We start from the raw sequence: 20,773 nt of genomic DNA on the forward strand, positions 1-20,773 counted from the left end.
TTCCCCCACAGCAGGTTTTTAAATTTTTCCTTGCATCTCACCATATACCTCTTTTTTTTTTTAAGATTTTATTTATTTATTTGACACAAAGAGAGAGACAATGAGCAAACATGCAAGCAGGGGGAGCCTCCGGTAGGCAGGACTCAATCGCAAGACCCTGGGATCATGACCTGAGCTGAAGGCAGATGCTTAACCGACTGAACCACTCAGGCTCCCTCACGAAACACCTCTTTAAAAGGCTAAATTAATATTATCCCCTAATTGAGGCATATTTGGAGAAAAAAAGAGAGATCATTTTTAGACACAGCAGTGGATGTGATGTCCTGACAGTGAGAAAACATTCAGCTCATATTAAGAGGGGATGTGGTCTGTGGCAAAGAACAGAGCCAAGGTCTTTCGCCAGTGCTAGATACAAAGCCATGACCTTGGCCTCATTAGCTGGACTAACTGTGTGAGTTCACCATGCAGGCGACTGTATTTGCATGGCAGTTCATGGGAAGCAGGGCTTCTTAAATTGGGTTCCAGTGACAATAACTAAGCATCCTGCTCTTGAAGCAATTTTGTGTGTGTTTATATTTGTCTAAGAGGATTTGCATTTTCCTTAGATTCTCAAACATGGTTGCAACTTACAAAAAGTAAGAGGGTAAGATCACACTAAAGGAGGTTGTTCTAAAACAAAGTCACTTCAATATTTCTTTAAACCTTTCATTACAAAGGTAGATTTCTGTAATCTGAGGTCGATTTCTGTACTCCCATGTTCTTGTGGGGGAAGCCCTTTAAATCTGACCTTTTAATATTTATCCTTTTGTACATCAGAGGGATTTTAAATGCACCCTTTCAGTTGGAGAAATCTATTACTTTTACATGAGAGGAAAATGATAGATTGAAACCTCCATTTTTACATATTTTTCAGTCAGGAAGTGATCCCCCCCCCCTTTATTCTATAAACATGTTTTTCAAAACTCCTTCAATAATCCTCTCTGACAGTCTTCCTTCCCCTTGCAATCATTTTGAGGTAACCTGAACCTGCTGTACTCTTCCCAGTATAGGGTGGCCTCAGTCTGGCTATGCTACACCTAAGTAAATGTGAGGGTCTTATTAACTGTAGGACAATACATTCCTAAGGTTACGTAGAAAACTGCCATTCTAGGGACAATCTCCTCCAGTCCCTTCTGTCTTCAGAGAGCTCCAGTTCACCTACGTCTTCCCTGGCGTTGATGTGCTGCAGATGTATGCTGTATTGGGGAAGAAAGGTAAATGTGGATTTTTTTAAAACTTCTAGGTGGCTTCATGGAAGGAGCGCTTCCTAGAACAAGAAAGGATCAAAGCTTTCCAGAAAAACAAATCATGAGGTCTTCAGAAATGAGGAGAAGGGCAGCCATCTGAAATGGTCATGAACCCCAAACAAGTCTTCCTCTCGGTGCTCATATTTGGGGTAGCGGGACTGCTCCTCTTCATGTATTTGCAAGTCTGGATTGAAGAACAGCACACAGGTAACAATTCTTTTTCTCTATTTTACTCGTAATGGTCATTTTCAATGAAATAAGCTGTAATGTTTACAGAGCTATAGAATGTCACAGTGTTTCCAACAACAACAAAAAATAGACATAAACTGTAATCCCCAGTTCCTAAAAGGAAGGATGATTATGCAATTCTGGTGGGCATTTGTTCCGTGGTGGGGACAACACTTGGAATTTTTATTATATCAGTGGGGGAGCAGCATGGCCCATTAGCCCAGCACGGATTGCTTGTAGAGAATTTGTCTACTCAAATGTGTAGCATGTGTCCTACCTCTGGGGTGTCCTGTTAAGCACTGGGCACAAACCTAAAAGGAACTAAATATACAACTAAATATCTCCTTTAATTCCTTTTTAATTAATTGAATAACAGTACCTTACATATATAACACAGTTTACAAAATGGACCATAAGCATCAATAGAGACCATTTATTGAAAGCTTAACAAGTGCCTAAAGTTTACAGGTATTTTCTCTAATCCTAATGACGTCTTCCAGGGTGTGATATTCTAAGTTTATAGATGAGGGAGCTGAGGCTTGGGTAGGCAAGGAACTTATCCCAGACCTTACATGTAGAGGTCTGTGTGTAAAGAGAAAGCTCTGGTTGTCTCTCTGCAAAGTCCATGCCCTTCCCTATACTTGGCTTCTGTGCGGGACAGGGGTGAGGGTGAGGAAAAGTGAGTATTACGGCCTTCTATAGTACAGATGAAGTAACTCAGACCCGGAAACCTAGTGACTTGCCTGAAGGTGCAAAAGCTGAGTGTCCAAAGTGAGACCCATGCCCAGACTTTCCTACTTCCAATGTGCCCTCAAAGAACCTTCTATCCAAAAAGGTAGATAAGATGCACATATAATAAATGCTGTAGTATCAGTATGGATACTGACTTGTAAACCTAAGCTATTCACAAGTTCACCGATGTGTAACCTCTTCTGCAAGTTGGATTCTTAATTTTGAGTTTGTAATTTTTCCAAGTTGGGGAATTATTTCCCCCGGTTAAGATGTGCTTATACTGTAATAAATAATAGTAAATATATTTATTCTCTTAAATTGTATTTGTAATTTGCTAGTACTTTCTCTGATTCTCTATATGTCTTAAATCTACTCATGATAGTGAGTGTAAATCTTAGAACCAAGATTCCTTTAGTAACTATCTGATTGAAGAAAAGTTTTTCAATAAGACTTCCAGCTGGACTTCTGCCTTATCCCACGCTGTGCCTTGGGTTGTAATTCTCTAGTTTTCCAGGTCGACTGATACGTGTGTATTTTATATGTGTTTTATCTCTTAAAATACGATTTATGTTATTCTTGTATGAAACCTCTGTTAGAAATATACACATCTAACAAAATCCCCTATTAACTAGTGAAGTTATATACACATATTTTAAATATGCCAAGTAGTGAAAATCAAACAGATCCCACCAAATAACTTATGTTACTTCTTTTCTTGAGATTTTCCAGAATCAAATTTAGTCTCATCTGTCCCAAACTAAAATTGTTCCCTGGATTTATCTGACACTGTAAAAATCTATCTAAACAACTTCTGAGCATTTTTATTCAGGATCATTTTTTTAAAAAAATAAATCTATTTAAACTAAAAAGAAAACAAAAACAGTTCACTCTTTTCTCCCCTATTTCTCCACCCAACTTGTGACAACTACCAATCTATTCTCTGCATCAGGGGGCTTGGGTTTTTCTTAATTTTTTTTTTCAAGATTCCACATATAAGAGAGAGCATACAGTATTAGTCTTTCTCTGACTTATTTCATTTGCTTAATGCCCTCAGAGTCCATCCATATTGCAGATGGCAAGATTTCATTATTTTTTATTGCTGGGTAATATTCTTCATTCATCGATGGACGCTTAGATTATTTCCATATCTTGACTACTGTAAATAGTACTGCAGTGGACATAGGGGTACATGTATCTTTTTGAACCAATGTTTCCATTTTCTTTGGATAAATACTCAGAAGTGGAATTGTTGGATCATACAGTAATTCTATTTTTTAATTTTTTTGAGGAACTTTCATACTGTTTTCCATAGGGCCTGCACCAACTTATATTCCCACAGATGGTGAACAAGGGCACCCTTTCCTCCACATCCTTGCCAACACTTGTTATTTTTAGACTTTTTGATAAATAGCCTTTCTAACAGGTGTGAGGTGGTATCTCACTGTGGTTTTGATTTGCATTTCCCTGAGGATTAATGATGTAGAACATCTTTTCATGTGTCTGTTGGCCACCTGTATGTCTCTGGAAAAAGATCTTTTCAGATCTTCCCAGTTTTTAATCGGATTATTGGTTGTTTTTTGGGTTTTTTAGGCTATTGAATTGTTTGTTTGTTTGTTTTTTAAGATTTTATTTATTTATTTGAGAGAGAGAGAGAGAGCAGGAGCAGGGAGGAGGGGCAGAGAGAGAGAGAGAGAAGCAGGCTTCCCACTGAGCAGGGAGCCTGATGAGGGACTCCATCCCAGGACTCTGGGATCATGACCTGAGCCAAAGGCAGATGCTTAACTGACTAAGTCATCCAGACACCCAAATTGTTTGAGTTCTTCATTTATTTTGGATATTAGCCTTTTATCAGATGTATGATTAGCATATATTTTCTTCTATTCAGTAGGTTGCCTTTTCATTTTGTTGATGGTTTCCTTTGCTGTGCAGAAGGTTTTTAGTTCGATGTAGTCCCACTTGTTTATTTTTCCTTTGTTGATTTTTTGATATTAGATTTAAAAAATCACTCAAGACCTATGTCAAGGAACATACCACCCTATGTTTCCTTGCACTTTTATAGTTTCAGGTTGCATATTTAGGTCTTTAATTCATTTTGAGTCACTTTTTGTGCATGGTGTAAGGTAGTGGTACAGTTTCATTCTTTTGCATGAAACTGTCCAGTTATCCCAACACTGTTTGTGGAAGAGACTGTCTTTTTCCATTGCATATTCTTGTCTCCTTTGTTGTAAATTAACCATGTAAGTATGGGTTTATTTCTGGGCTACTATTATGTTCCATCGATCTATGTGCCTGTTTTTATGCAAATACTGTTCTGTTTTAACTACTTTAGCTTTGTAGTAAAGTTTGAAATCATGGAGCATGATGTCTCCAGCTTTGTTTTTTCTTTTTCAGGATGGCTTTGCCAAGACAAATAATTTGTTGGTTTTTTTATTGGTAGTATTTTTCATGATTACTTTAAATATAAACTTGTTTAACTTTCTTTTCAACCTCTAAGAAGACATTTTTTTTGAGGTTTCTTTTATTTTTTCCAATTTTTTTATTTTCAGAAAAACAGTATTCATTATTTTTTCACCTCTATAATACCCACCACCTGGTACCCCAACCTCCCACCCCCCGGCCACTTCAAACCCTTCAGATTGTTTTTCAGAGTCCATAGTCTCTCATGGTTCACCTCCCCTTCCAATTTACCCAAAAGCACATACCCTCCCCAATGTCCATAACCCTACCCTCCTTCTCCCAACCCCCCTCCCCCCAGCAACCCACAGTTTGTTTCGTGAGATTAAGAGTCACTTATGGTTTGTCTCCCTCCCTATCCCATCTTGTTTCATGGATTCTTCTCCTACCCACTTAAGCCCCCATGTTGCATCACCACTTCCTCATATCAGGGAGATCATATGAAAAGAAGACATTTTTTCCTGATTTCTACTAGTTTCTTTTTGATTTACACTAAATAAGTAGTGATACCTGAATTTAGCTTAGGGTTCAACATTAGCATCCTAGCTAACTAAGAATTATCATAGCTAACATATGAATTATCATAATTAACATAGGAAAGACTCATATAGCTATAATCTCACCTTCTCAAAACTCATTGTCACCAATCCAGAGTCTGTAGAACAGAACTCAACATACTTAGCCTGAAAAGTATGTTCTTTTTTTGGTCACTGATGGGGACTTCCTGTGTCAGTGTTCTATTCAATTCCTGCGTGCTATTATCAACGGCAGCATAGCCAAAACAGATAGGTACTTTCAATATTTTCTTCTGCTAATGCACAATAAACATCATTAGGCCCAGGTTGTTTTAACCCTCCTACATGTGTACGAAAGTGAAATGTAGTAGCTATAAGCTTCTGATTTCAGGCAAAGTAAAGCCACCTTATTGCTTTTTCTCAGACAATTGCTTCAGAACCTCATAAGCAAACTGGCCTCGTGCTTTGGTATCTCTTAGGAGATTTCATCTTGCTTTTTTTCAAACTAAATATATTTTGTGGCATATAAAGTTTTGCAACTAGACTGAATTGGCATAATTCTTTTCTCTTTAGTCTCTCTGATGGGAAAGTATGTTCTTTTCCTCCAAAATCAAGCTGTTCATCCTGATTGTGATGTTGCTGTATTGAAATTGTATTTTGTCTCAGGAGATCTTTGTATACCTGAGCTGGAATAAGCCACTTGTAACATGGAAGGACTTTCCGCTTACAGTCAATCACATACTCAGGAAAATGGAGTTGCTTTTCTTTTAGAAAAAAAAAAAATCACTCATTTGATTTACTTCCTCCACTTTTGATGAGGATGGCAACCATTTTTTTTAAAGATTTATTTATTTATTTATTTATTTGAGAGAGAGAAAGAGGGCCGTAGGGAGGGGCAGAGGGAGAGAGAATCCCAAGCAGAATTTATGGGGAGCGTGGGGCCTGATGCAGGGCTTGAGCTCAGGACCCTGAGATGATGACATGAGCCAAAACCAAGAACTGGATGCTTAACCAACTGTGCCACCCAGGTGCCCCTACAGCCATTTTTTTTTTTTTTTAATCAAATGAGCACATGTTCCCTCTACTCACCTCTGGATGCCACTGCATCCTGTCTTTTATGTGATCTTTGCTCATCTCAGGGTCTCTGAGTTAGCTGTTCTGTCTTCCTAAAATATGTTTCCTTGGCTGTTTCATTGCTGGCTTTCCTTATCATTCAGGGTATAGTTTAAATATCACCTTCCCTCAACATCTTACGTAAAATAGGTGTCCTCTGGTATTTTCTCCCCCAGCACCTGTTTTAATTATTTCCTAATCTGACCTCATGGCACTTATTCCCATCTGTAGTCATGTTTCATGTTTCTTTACATACAGTCTACTTCTCTCAATAAAGTATAAGCGTCTCAAGGGCAAGGAGCTTACATGTCGGTCACCAGAGTAACTCCACCCCCTGTCCCCAACTTTCAGGTCCTGACTTGAATCTTCACTTCACTACGAACCCCCAGTGCCCTCCAAATTTAGTGTTTACTCTCATTTCCCAGTCACCTGTAACTTGCTTCACCCAGGGGCCTTTGCCTGGCCTTTCTACCGAGCTTTCTGAGTCTCCAACTCAACTAACCTTCCATACTATATCCTCTCTTCTCCTCACACAAATGAAAATTCGGACTTCTTAAAAAACTGCAAATGTTAAATGATAAATCTTAGGAAAATGGATATAAAAATATTTGGATACACAGATTTCCATTCAGAATTATGGATGGGAAGATACAAACACAGAGCTCAGAACCTGCTCTCACAATGCTTCTTGCTTATTGGTATGCCAACAGAGTAGTTAAGGGTTCATTGAGAATCGATTAAAATAATTACTAGGTCATTAGTGTGGACTTTGAGTGTGAGTGTAAAGACCTACTCACTAAATAATTCATGGCAATAGGCAGGTTAATGCCTGTTAGCATTGATTTGGTGTATAATACCACCTAGTCCAAAATCTCTCATTTTCCTAATAAAAATAAACTCCATTGCTAAAGCATCACCTAATCCCAGCCTCCTCCTTTCATAAAGGAGCAACTAAAAGGCTTAAATTTGTATAGCCAATAATAACGAAACTGGCACGAAAACATACTTCCTGATAACTGCTTATTTTCCATACAGTACTCCTCCCCTTACCCTTCTGGTATTTTCCTCCTGCCTTCACCTTGAGATGAGATTCTTCCTGCCTAATCCTCTCCTTCTGCCCTTCTTGGACTCATAATGCTTGTGAATTACTGATTTGTTTCCTAAAGTGTCTTGAATGTAGCCATTCCAAAATCCAGCTGAGAAGTCTAGAAACCAGATGCCTCACCAGGAGCCAGGATATAGGTTCTGTTCCCCAGTTGAAAAAACAATCTGCCTTCACAGAGAAGACCTTTAGTATTCTAATGGCCTCAGACTTCAAAAGAAAGTCCACCAGTGCAGAACCAATGTCTTTGGAAATAATGTATTCTACATTTCTTTTCAAATGTAGCTTTCAGGAGTAAATCAACCAACTAAGGGTTTTGGTGGAAAACTTCCTGGTATCCATTTCCTCACAGGTTGAAGGGATAAAAATTTTAAAAACTAAACAGAAATTGTTTCTAAATAAAAGAAGTTAGTTTTCAGTAAGTGTTCTTTCTTGTTTCCCCGAGTCACAGATTACCAAAATTATATTGAAGTGTATATAGGAGATTGAGAGTAAGTATGTTTGTGCTAATCAAACAGAATTAATCACTAATCTCCCCTTTACTATTCTGTGCAGCTTTTAGCTCCATCTCTTGTGAAGTGAATCAGCCTGGGTCGTAAGCATTTGCTTTCATCTCCCCAGCTAGAAGCCCACTGAGGGTCAGGCCCAGGGTGCCTGAAGCATAGGAGACCCCAATTAAGACATCAGTGGAAAAACTCGGGAGAGAGATTCCAGAGACAGAGAACAGCTGACAATTTATGCAGGACTGACAATATATCAATCTTTGGCATCATCATATCCTTCTAGATCTGTTTGTGAACTCCGTAGCTCTAGATATTTTGTTTTGCCTCTTCTGAAGAATTAAACAACTTTTGAGAGACTATTCATATGAAACACTCACATAGGGATATAAGTATAAGTCCCAAATCATTTAATTCATGATTATCATATTAATGGAACTGTATCTTTCCTATATAATAGTTAAAGGCACTTGCTAGACCCCCCAGCTTTTCTAGGATCAGAGTGTTGGGGGGAAAATGTACTTTTGATGGAGTCACATAGTGAATTTGGGATATCCTTGTGGGAGTGTTTTTGCTCAAGTCATGAGGAAGCCTCATCAGCTCACTGTTCACAAAAGATGACATTTCATGGTGTCATTCCTCAAGATCAGTCTGGGTGTCTGTCTTTATCTCTGGCAACTACAGACTATGATACAAAATTACACAAGACAGTTTGGTTCAGGATAAATGGATGGGCTCTTAATGTTGCCTGGCAATCCTGTGTTCCCTATTAAGCTTTTTCTCTCCTGTTTTCCAGAGAGAGAGAGTTTCTGAAATGCTGCTTTCTCTTCAGCCCTCCAAGCATGTCATCTCCCCAATATCTAAAGAGACAGGTTGCCCCTCCTCTTACTTTACAGGAAAGAGAGAGCCTCAGAGGAAATTCTTAGAGCTTGTTGCTAACAGGAGGACGACAGAAGTAGACTTCTCTACTCCCCCCCCCCCCCATCTCTGGCTCTTCTCTTAGCTTCTTACTTTCTCCTCCATCCTCCTCCTCATCATCATCCTACTCATATTCTGTCTCCCAAAGCATCTGTTTCTTCAGTGATCTTGCCCATCCTCTATATGTTTTCTTCTGCATTTCCATGACTTTCTCCAGCACTTCCTTACATCTGTATTTCTACATGGTTCGGTCTCACCCATCTAAAACACACAAGTCAAATATCTGATGTTTCAACCAGTTTTCTTCTTCCCCCAATCTACTTCCTCCCCTTTAACTTCTTCAAAGACTTCTGTGTACTCACCATCATCTACTTGTAACTCTCTTCTCACCCTGCCTTGCTGCAGGCTGCCCCCATCAATGACTGGTCCCAGTAACCTGCCTGCCATCACATCCACTAAGTCCTGACCATCCTCCTCTTGGCTGTCTGCAGCATTGGATATCGGTGGCCTCCAAATGCCACCCTCCCTGGACATCCACAAAGACAGACTCTTCAAGTCTTCCCACTCTTCTCTGACTGCATTCTTAGTTCCCTCTCTAGACTACTGTGTTCCTTTTATCCTTAGATATTGACACTCCCTACCCTTGGCCCTCTTTTCTTCTAACTCTCCACGGTTTTCTCATATAATCCCATCTGTAACCTGATTCCCCCACAGTTCCCATAGTGCCACCTGCTTCCTGGGTGTCTGTACTCAAAGGCCCCCCAGATCTCTTACACTTAGTAGCTATACAGCCAAACTCCATTTTTCTCCAAAGTCTGTCCCATCTCTCTATTGAGCAGTCATCTCACTGAAAGACTTGTTTGCCAATTGGGGTGCCTCCAATTTCCTTGTTCCTCCTCCTGGGTAGATGTTCTTCTGGGTGGATGTTCTTAACCTAGAGAGTTAAGAAGGGGTCATATCACAAAGAGCCTAGACAGCCAAATTATGGAGTTTAGGTTTGTCCCCAGTGGCTCCTGGGACAAACCTAAACTCCATAATTTGGCTGTCTAGGCTCTTTGTGATATGACCCCTTCTTAACTCTCTAGGCTCATGTCTGCACATGTTGCATTTATTCTCCAGCTGTGTTATGTTCCTTCCTGTGGCTTGAACTGGCCATCAGCGTGTCACACCACCTTCAGCCGCTAGGCCACGAGATCTGTGAAGGTGACACTAGCAACCCCTTTCACTGTTGGGTCCCCTGCGCCCTGCGGGTGCTTAATTTGACCATGATAGGTAGGATTTCGCTAACTCAGTTGAAAAATATCGAGTTAGGGATTTTGGAAAAGAAATACCAGTACATGTCTTCTCTCAGGTGCATATATGTCAGCCCCTCAACTTGAACAACCATGAAAATGACGTTTTCCATCAGTACCTATGAGAGTCCACCATATGACATCATGGAAGGAAAAGTCCATGATGGTAGTCTGTCATGGTGACAAGCTTCCACAAAACTTTATCGTACATCATTTTGGTGACAACGGAGTTAAATTTTAGTATGATTCGATTTTATGGTTTTTCTCTAGAATAAATTTTAATTTACTCATTAGTTATTAAACTTCCGTTCTTTTACTCAGTGCCCTCCCTTCTCTTATCTTCTCAATTTCACACTTCTGAAATGTCTTTGTTTTCCAGAACACTCACTTGGGGAGTCCATCTCTGTGCCACACAGCACAAAATTCTTATCCACAGGGGCGCCTGGGTGGCTCCTTTGGTTGGGCCTCCAAATAATGATCTCAGCGTTGTGGGGTCAGACCCCCTAATTGGGCTCCATCCTCAGGGCAGAGTCTGCTTCTCTCCCTCTTCTGCCCCCCCACCTCAGATAAATAAATAAGTCTTTTACAAAAGTTATTATCCATAGTATCTGTGATTTTTAAGAACCAAAAGAAGAGGACTGTGGGAGCAGAGTTGACATCTGTGACACTGACAGCTATCGTATCCGGATGCCTCCCATTTGTTTGGATCCCGTCTCCGAGAAGGAACGAAAGGATCCTGTGCACATGCCATTTTCTTCTTTTCAAATGACATTTAGCTGTTGTGTGGGCAGTGGCTGGCTACATAGTTAAGAATCTTGATGGAGAGGAGAATTTACCTCATTAATTTTTCAAAAATTGAGAAGGCCAGAAATTGACATCAAAAATGGTTCAGATGGATTCAGAGAAGAAGCGGCGGAGAGGGAAAACGTCCAGCTGTTCCATGCTGTGGCCGTGCACTGTGCACTGCTCTCGTGGAAATGCCTAAACGTGCTCTTAGTGAACACATCACAATGATAAATGTAGAATTCTAGAACGCTTACTATATACCACGTGGGTAGAGTCGCAAATAATAGTTGTTTGCAGATGAAAAAGGGTAGATGTACATATTTATATATTGCCTGGTGCTGGGGACAGCTTTCATATTATTTTAATAACCAATTTATCATGAATTATTAGTTCATGTAAATTAGGCTCGCAATTGGCATTTCTTACAATTTGAAATATACTTAAAAATATTAATGATTTTTATCATAAGATATTCGCAGTGCTTTCTACATGACCCACCACATAATAATTAGCTAAGACATAGTAACACTAAGAAAAATTCTCAGTTGAGAAAATCTTCAGATGCACAAAGCCAAAAGATATCTAGTAGTAGGAGAAAAGAATAGTGGCCAGCTTTCACACACTCAATAAACCAATGTAGGTTTTACTAAGCCTTCTTTTAAGTTTGCTCAGGAGAGAGACAAATCCATAAAGCAGTCAGCCTGCTTGTGATCACGCTGCCAGAAATACACTGTAAACAATGAAATTGCCTCCGAATTTTGGACTCAGAATTTTATGATTGACATTAAGGGTCAGTGCCTGCATTTTAGATCCATCCCCAGAAGCAATTCAATAATCAACAGAAATCAGAAGTCCATTCACTGAACCACTGGCAGAAAATTAGATAGAGACTCCCAGTTTGCTTTGGATCAGAGGTATGTCCGATAACCTACAGCTAAGGAAAAAGACATAACTGCAGCCTGAAATCCTGTATTCAAAAAGTAAGATGCTATGTGTTTGGAAGAGCTATGAAGAGTGATAAGCAATCTAGAATGGATGAGAAAATGGTGATGTAATTAGATGGAAAATGGGTCGTAATGGAAAAGTCTAATAGGTTTTAATTCTATTTCTCGTCCTTCTGAAATATTTTACATCCGCTTGATTGAGCTTGTAATAGCAGGTGTGCATTTGAAAAAAGTCCAAACAAATTCAAATTATACTATGGCAATATCCATTGAAATTTAAATAGCACAAGTCTTTTTTAGTTCGCAGCAACAGGTAGGCAGCTTTTCTCCTCTCTATCGCTTGCATTTAAATTTCATGCCCTCTGTTTACAATTGGCAAGAGTCAGGTTATCCTTGATTTCTGCCAGGATGCCAAGTTAACTTGGCTGATGTTGGATTCCAGAAGGCAAAGAGCCTTCTTCCCTGAAGCAATTTATGATTAAGAAGAAAATGAGATCTCGGGTGTATTTTTAGCATCTGGAATTCCTAAATATTCATTTATTCAGTTCTGACTTTGGGGACCCTTTGGGTTGTTCTATGTTTTGTGTGTAGAGTGAATAGCACTGCTCCATGAATCATGATATCGACTTCAAACAACTGTGTTGCCATTCCTTCCAGAAGGCTCCCTTGTAAGGCTCATATAACTTCATAAGGGCATACGTCTCGGCATTTGTACTCTCTGAATATTCATGTGAGCCACTGCTGGCCAAGGGCTGCAGAGAGAAGAGAGGACTCCCCAAAGTGGGGTTTGTGGTTAGCGTCACGATAGTTCACCCGCCTGGCCCAGTGGGAAAGGCACAGACCTTAGGAGCACGGTCGGTGGTGGCTTTGCCAAGAGTAGCCTTGTTGCTGGACTCTGGCTCTTTTGTCAAATCCTAACAGACCACATTCCTGACATCGGTGCATAAAAATGGCATCTTGTATCGTCACAATGTTTATGTCTGCTTTGGAGCAAGCTGCTCACCAGCCGTCTTGAGAACTAATAGGGTGTCCTGGGAAAATGAGCAAATCATCCTTTGTTTTTGACATTTTCTCCCCATTACCTCTTAGCCCTCCCCCAGATTTCTCCTTTCTTTCTGCTGTGTTTCTGTAGAATTTAACTAAACGCAGGGCATGCTAGTGTCTTTTTGCAGGACGGTGGGCTCTCTTTTTTCTATAAAGATAATTTCTCTTTTCAAAAGGCTCACATAATTCAAAAAGAGTCACTAGCGTGTGACCAAATACTACAGCCTTTTACCAGGTGACTGTGCCTTGGGGAGAAGGATATAATGAGACTTTGGGGGGATTACAGGACGCTGGCCCTGAATTTACACTAATTTCAGGAGACTTAAAACGTCATTGTTAGAGCAGGGGGTTGGGTGATGAAGGACGTTTGTAACTCAGGTCTGTGTCACAGTGAGTGGGTCATCTAGAACCCACCCTGTGATTATATCCCTGATTCCAGGAAGCACAATTGGAATAGACATACCCAACTACCGGCAGAATTTCCACCTTGCTGAGAAAAAGGTCTCAGGAAAGAAGTTTACCGGAAAACTGTATGTTATTTCCTACCTGATATATATTTTAGAGAAGAAAATAATGATTGACGACCACCAAGGGAACTCACACAGAGTAGCTCGTGGCCTTGGCCGAGGCCTGAGGCCCACCTAGATGTGCCTCCTGACCTAAAACGTAAGGAAGTTAGTTACACGGTTGTTCAAGTTGCCTTTCAGCCCTAAAATGCTGATATCTTGATTCACTTACAACTCATTCCTTTCAGCACTTTTTTTTTCCTTGAGTAGTCAAACCGGAGATGTATTGGGTTCATATCTATTTCCAAATAACCAAATAAAAGTTATTCTCTAACCAAATAAACATGGCCTTGGCATGCCTGCACATTTTCAGTGATCGATTGTGCAATAAACACTGGTAGTTTCCCACACTCTTTTGTTTCCACATGCATCAGATTCGCCTTTTCCCCTCCTTCTTTTTTTTTCTTTAAGATTTTATTTATTTATTTGACAGAAAGAGATCACAAGTAGGCAGAGCGGTAAGTGGAGAGCCAGGAGGAAGTAGGCTCCCTGCTGAGCAGAGAGTCTGATGTGGGGCTCGATCCTAGGACCCTGGGATCACGACCTGAGCCCAAGGCCGAGGCTTTAACACGCTGAGCCACCCAGGTGCCCCTCCCCTTCTTCTTGAAGCCCCACCTCTTCCCTGTGGAGCCCTTGCTGCCTTGACATGAAAAATGTGCATTCGTAAGTCTAATGGATAATTACATCAAGGAGGGAGGGAAATGATATAAATTTCAAATTCAGCATAATTACCTAAGTCTTAACTATAACTAGCCATAACGTAATTACCTTTTTTTCCCCCTTCAACTATTTTTTATCGTTGTGCATATACCAGGCTAATTTTTCATTAACTTTTCATGCTGTTTGTAACTCTATTCCAGGTTGCATGCAGCCTTGCAATAGAGCTTTGGATAGAGCCCCACTGACAATAGAGCACAATATCGTATCGCTTTAACATAAGACAAAGGCTCTTATTGTAGTGGTAGGAACAGCATTTTTATTAAGATTGGTTCAGTGAACGGAAGGGACAGGCCCACTCCCATCTGGGATCGTATCTCGGCAGTCGTGAAATTTCTGAGCAGTTTGGGAGGCAGATCCATTTTTTAAACATTTTGTAGGAAATTTATCTGATTCATTCATTTTCAGCATGTTGAAACATTTGCTCATCAGTATGATAACACACAGCAGTGGCGATCCCACCTGCTCCTCTTCCTTCTCTGGGTCGTTAGAGAGAGAGAGAGAGTCTTCAGCTCTCTCCCTAAACACGACTTCCCAGCACATTGACTCCCAACATGTCAGGAAAACACCCAAAGGTATTGTATAGGACCTTGGGTTTTAAGTAACAGAAATCTGTCTCCATGGAAATTAAACTTATTATAGATAAATAGATAGTTTCAACAAGAGACTTTCTTCGCCTAACCCAGCAGCTAGGAAGTCCACAGAGGTTTCAGAAATGACCACATCCAGATTTCCAGCAGCATCCTCTTCTGGACTCTCTCCTCCTCTGTCTTCCTCGCTCGGCTGCGCTTTCCTCTGCACGGCACCATCCTCCGCAGGCTCCAGAATCTGATGGAAAAGATACCCAGGGGAAATTCCAAGCTTTTACCATCCTTCTTGAGAACGGTTGCAAGGATGGGACCCTCTCTCCCCTGATGCTCATAGCAGTTACTGGAAATGGACTCTTACCCATCCTGCTGGGGGGGGGGTCTTCTACTAACCCCCACACCAGTTTATTTATGAATAAATACTGTGAATGCCCAGCCTGTTACAGACCTACCTGCATCTTGTACTAAGTGACAACTGACAGCCTCATTGTCACGAAGGGGGTGGGCAGGATGGAGGCTGTGTTGCAGAAGGGGCCATGAAGGCAAGTTTTAAAACTGTAGCTGACATCCATGATGCCCCCTCCAGCTCTGCAGAGTGCAGTTGCTCAGCTCTTAAAGGAACTCACGAAGTGACCTCAGAAATCACAACCAGCGATGACTCCGCAGAAGTCTTCCTATCTCTAGGACAACCCTAAGTTTCTAAAATTCCCAGAACCGCTATTTCCTTAAGTGGCTCTTTCCTATACAGACAAGTTACACAAAGTCAGCATTTTGTACTTGAGACAAACCCATACGATAGGCACCAATTCTCAATTTATAATAGAGGAATTTATAATAGAGGAAACAGAGTCACAGACTCCGTGGGCACACGCCCGTGCACACACGGCTGGTAGTGGAGCAGGGTTTTCCATCCTTTTTCAGATCACAGTCACCTGAGAAGCTTTGCTTAAAATGTGGCTCACGTAAGTCTCACACTGGGACACCCAGTTCAGTGGTTGTGGAATCAGTTGGGGGACCTTATAGTTTAAAAGATGGCCAACATTATTCTGACAAGTAACCAGGCTTAAGAGCCCCTGATCTCAAGACAACGAAGCAGAATGGCAAAGGGCCAGAGGGTTTTAGCTATTGGATAAGCAATAGTACAGAACAAGAAAAAATAATTTATTTTATATAATTTGTGACAACCTGTTCTATCAGGAAAAGAGCATTCATTCTGGAAGAGGTTGGTGGTAACACACTGGCTTTCTCCTGCAATCACTGCTTTTCTTTTTCTGTATCCAAAATTTATTCTTAATATAGGCAACTGTCTCCTCTATCAGCCATAGTGAAAAAACACGTTATCTCTTTGACTAACAATCATTCTTATAATGTGAAATGTAAAACCCCAGGGTGATTCTAGATGCTTTTTCTTCTGCTTGGAATAGTCTTGCCCGTCCCCTCACCTAATTCCTTCTTAGGCTTCAGTTCTCAGGTTCAATGTCACCACCGCTAGGAGGCCTTCCTTGACCTACCCATATTTATTAGGTTCCCCAGATATAGTCTCTATCGGCATCTTGTACCAGTTATCATAACTTGCAAATGAGAATTTCTTCGTGTGACTGTCTGATAGTCTAGCACTGACCTCTCACACTGAATAATAAATTAGTGACCATATTTGATTACTTAGTGCTATATTCTCAGCATGCTCTACAGGGCCTGACCCATGTTAAATATTTGATAATTCTCTGTTGAGTAAATGAACAGGTAGACTTCTTTAAGAAGTCACTGATAACCTGAAGAAGTCTTTAAGACTTCTTTAATTCTTTAATGGAATTTCTCAAAAAAAAAAAAAAGAAGAAGAAGAAGAAGTAGTAGTAGTAGTCAAGGTGCTTGGGTGGCTTGGTTAAGCGTCTGCCTTCAGCTCAGGTCATGATCTTAGGGTCCTGGGATCGAGTCCCATGTTGAGTGCTCTGCTCAGCGGAGAGCCTGCTTCTCCCTGTCCCACTGCCTTGGTGATATCTCTCTCTCAAATAAATAAAATAAAATCTTAAAAAAACAAAGAAGAAGAAAAAGAAAGAAAGTAGTGAAGAAAGGCTGGGAGAAACTTAGCAAGGGCTTAGGGAACAAGAAGCAGAAGCTGATAAGGAGGCAATTACCACCTGCAACCAATGTGTAGGCGTAAGCATAAATTATTTTCATAAATTATGAAAATAGCCAAGGACTCCCTGGAAAGGGGCAAGTCATCAGGTCATTCACTAGAGAAACAAGAGCTAATTCCCTGAGAGTCAGATCTAATGTTCTTGGGAGCATTTTGTTGTTGTTGCTTCCCCCACCCCACCAAAATGTTAGAACTGAAAAAGACTTTCAGTAACACTTATCCAGTAGTCACCCCATTGAGGTCCCCATATTCCAGGTGCTTAGAATCCTGGGAGCTTGAGACTATGGTAAAAATTTCTGAAAGGCCAATGAAGTTTCTCTTTCTCTGTAATGTGGTTGACTGACTTAACAGAAAACAGAAGTCTTTTGCATTTCTTCCAGTCAGATGAGCTCCGTGAGATTACATGTCCACACTATTGATTAAAATGAGGAAGTGAATTATTTGGTTTGGTGGTTTAATCATTGAGAAATACTGAGTCCAAGAGGAGACAAAATGGGGTTTGGTGATTTTCTCCAGAGGCAGCTCTCATCAGCCTTATACCCAGAGTCTGATATTATGTTTAAGTGTTGAAAGACATACTTTTTGGTATATAGATACATACACACACACACACATACATATACATGTATACGTATATATCTATATATGTATATAGGTATTTATTTTTAGGTATAAATATTTACATATAAATATATAAAATGGAAGCAGGTAAATCGAAATTAATGTAAGTTCACGTAAATGCATATAAACATAATTCTTAATGAACTTCATCGATTACTGAACAGAAATCATTGACATTTCATTATACCTAGAAACTAATGCTTTTAGGGTAGGTAGGATGGGAATGGAGAGGTCAGTAGAAACAGCGGCCTCAGCCATTCTGAGGAATAGTGGACAAGACAGTTGGAATTCTATGGCAGAACTGCGGGCCCCTTCCGTGGCTACGTGAAAGAAGCCGGCAGAGAGGTCTGGTAGCAGAGATGGTGTCCCAAGACCACGGCAGCCGGTGTCCGCGGTACACGGTGAGCATAGCCTCAGAGGCCTTAGTAGGAACCATAGGCTGCATTCCCCAAAGCCAATGCAGAGCTATAGGTTGTTGGTATTATTTTGCTGTTTATTAAATCTCTTTCTAGAGTATTTTGGTAAGTACTCTTAACTGGAAAGAGTTTTTAAGTCTGGCTTTGAAGTCCGACAGCCTGGGTTCAGATCCCACTCAGTCTATGGAGTTGAAACTCCCTAATGTTGAGCTCTCTGAGCCTCTGTTTTCTCATCCATAAAATGGACTATTAATAATTTCTTCCAAGGCTGATGTAAGCATATTAAATAATGTCAGAGTAACTTAGCACAAGGCCTAAAGTAGGGCAGATGAGATTCTTCCTGTCCTGAATATCTGGATAATTTAAAAATAGCCTACATTTTTCATGTATCATTTGGGTGTGTTCCTCATCCTTTGGTCATTAAATGTTTGGTGAAAAGTGAAGTCTGGTATCTGGTTAGAAAGGAAGAAAAGCATCTCTATTTATAGATAACATCTTCAGTATTGGAGATCCTCATAAAACTATGAGAATTAATAAGTGAGTGAGGCAAGGTTGTAAGTTACAATCAGTAGACCAAAATAATTTGTATTCCTGGACATGCAGTGAGCAATCTGAAAGGCAATTAAGCACCACATTTATAGGGGCACCTAGGTGGCTCAGTTAAGCATCGGCCTTCTGCTCAGGTATGATCCTGGGGTCCTGGGATCGAGCCCTGCATTGGGCTCCCCACTCAGTGGGGAGTCTGCTTCTCCCTCAGCCTCTCCACTGCTGGTTTTCTCTCTCTCTCTCCAATAAATAAATAAAATCTTTAAAAAAAAGAATTATATATATAATAGCACTTGAAAGAATGAGCTATATAAAAGAAATGCAAAATGTTGACAGCAAACTATTATTTAAAGAATGACTTAGCAATTTATCTGCCCTACAAGAGATGTGGGAGAGGTCTTATTAGTAGAGTCCTAGATCCATTCTACCCCAGGTGATTACTAGAAATCAAATTTGAATTTGAATCAGAATCACTGAAGAGCTCGTTAAAGCATAGAGAGGGGTCCCAACCCGAGTTTCAGATATCACAGGTCTTAGGTGTGGCCTGAGAATTGGCATCTCTGACAAATCCCCAGGTGATGCTGATGCCGGTGGCCTCTAGCTGTACTTTTTTTTTTTTTTTAAGATTTTATTTATTTGACAGACAGAGATCACAAGTAGGCAGAGAGGCAGGCGGTGGGGCTGGGGCAGGGTGAGGGGGGAAGAAGGCTTCCTGCTGAGCAGAGAGCCCAATGCGGGTCTCTATCCCAGGACCCTGGGATCATGACCTGAGCCAAAGGCAGAGGCTTAACCCACTGAGCCACGCAGGCACCCCTCTACCTGCACTTTGAGAGCCACTGGTGTAAGGTGAGCATTGTCCTAGCTGTTCATGGGTGACAGAATGAGCATATGATCTAAATGTAAGCCCTGCAACATGAAGAGATTTCTGCTGGAAGACACGACATACCTAATTTGGGAATGAACAGTGTCCCCTCCCGGCTCCCCATCTTTTTTTCCTTTGGGACATTCTGTTTCTGGATGTGCAGCCTAGAAACAACAGTGGCCATCTTGTGACCATCTGTGGCCATGAATGGATGTGCCTCATCGTGACTTCCCTGGCTGGAGCAGGAAATTGGAAGAAATCTGGGCCCATGATGACAAGTGGCTCTACTGACACCTGGCCTAGAGTCTGAGCTTCTAATTATGTGAGAAAAATAAATATCTTTATTGTTTTGGCTAGTTTGAACTGGAAATTGTTGTTTGTTAGAGCACAAAGTATCCTAATTAACACAGAAATGTCAGAGAACCTGAAACCTATAAGGGAATGGAAAGACTGTACGTAGAAAAACAAACCCATCACGTACAGAGGAGGAGGACATGTCAGACACACAGTGTCAAGCAACGGCAAACAGAAGAACCCCCACATTGAACGAAGTGAGAGAAAGCAATGAGGTGAAGGCCAGTAGCAAATTACCAAAACAAACCTTTCTTTAGGTGGCAGAAATGAAACAATCCAGAGCAAAAAACTCAGCTACAAAACTCCAGTGAGGAACTCTACGTTGAACATTTACACTTTTGCAGTAGGATTTATTTTAATGTGTTCAGACCCTGAGGCAAAACCTCTGTCTTCATCCATCTGCCTTCCCAGACCAACCTGGTAATAAATTACTCGACTCGGCTTATCCCTAAATAAAGAAAATTAGACTTGCCCATTTCTCCACTTGGCTGGGAGCTTCCCCTAGTGCTAATGGATAAGACACGGAGGCCTAACTTCTCTTGAAGGTGCCAAGGGCTCAGAGGCCGACTGTCCTGAACCATCCCTGATTATGAAGAGAAACATCAAATTGTCAAGCTCACCTAGGTAACCAGGGCACAGCCTTGAGGTTAAAAACAAAAGTTGTCAGAATCAATTTTGAAATTCACCGGGAGCCACTGTCAGACAAATGAAGTGGCGGTGATGAGCGGATTCAGATAGAAAGTGATGGAAGTCAAGCAGCTGGCATCAGCCCCAATTAGAGTATGGCACCGGAGGAGCCCGGGTGTGCTCAGGGCCACGTGCTCCCTTGGAATAAACAGGCTGTCACGGCTACGTCAGCGCCGAACGATTAGCCCCATCACAGATCGTGTTGGATTAGTCAAAGGGCCAGCGTACTCTTCAGCTGTGGTCCCGTGCCCCTTTCTATCTAGGTTCCAGACAGCAGGTGTAGCACTCGGTGTTTCACTGCCCGAACCCAAGGCAGAAATGAGCAGCTTCTCAGCACAACTGAAAATAACCCCCTCCTTCAGACTC

The 20,773-nt window shown here is 41.0% G+C and overlaps 1 protein-coding gene across 2 annotated transcripts in view; it reads left to right on the forward strand.

Moving 5' to 3' along the window:
- The window catches only part of CHST9 (carbohydrate sulfotransferase 9), a 226,384-nt gene that overhangs the window by 37,016 nt on the left and 168,595 nt on the right, over positions 1-20,773 (forward strand). For both annotated transcript variants that reach the window (XM_044243234.1, XM_044243235.1), the window contains exon 2: positions 1,283-1,493. In XM_044243234.1, coding sequence (XP_044099169.1) covers positions 1,388-1,493 — 106 coding nt within the window. In that variant the 5' untranslated portion in view covers positions 1,283-1,387. The remainder of the gene's footprint in view (positions 1-1,282; positions 1,494-20,773) is intronic.

Source organism: Neovison vison, chromosome 3, assembly GCF_020171115.1.
Source record: "Neovison vison isolate M4711 chromosome 3, ASM_NN_V1, whole genome shotgun sequence".
Lineage (NCBI taxonomy): Eukaryota > Metazoa > Chordata > Mammalia > Carnivora > Mustelidae > Neogale > Neogale vison.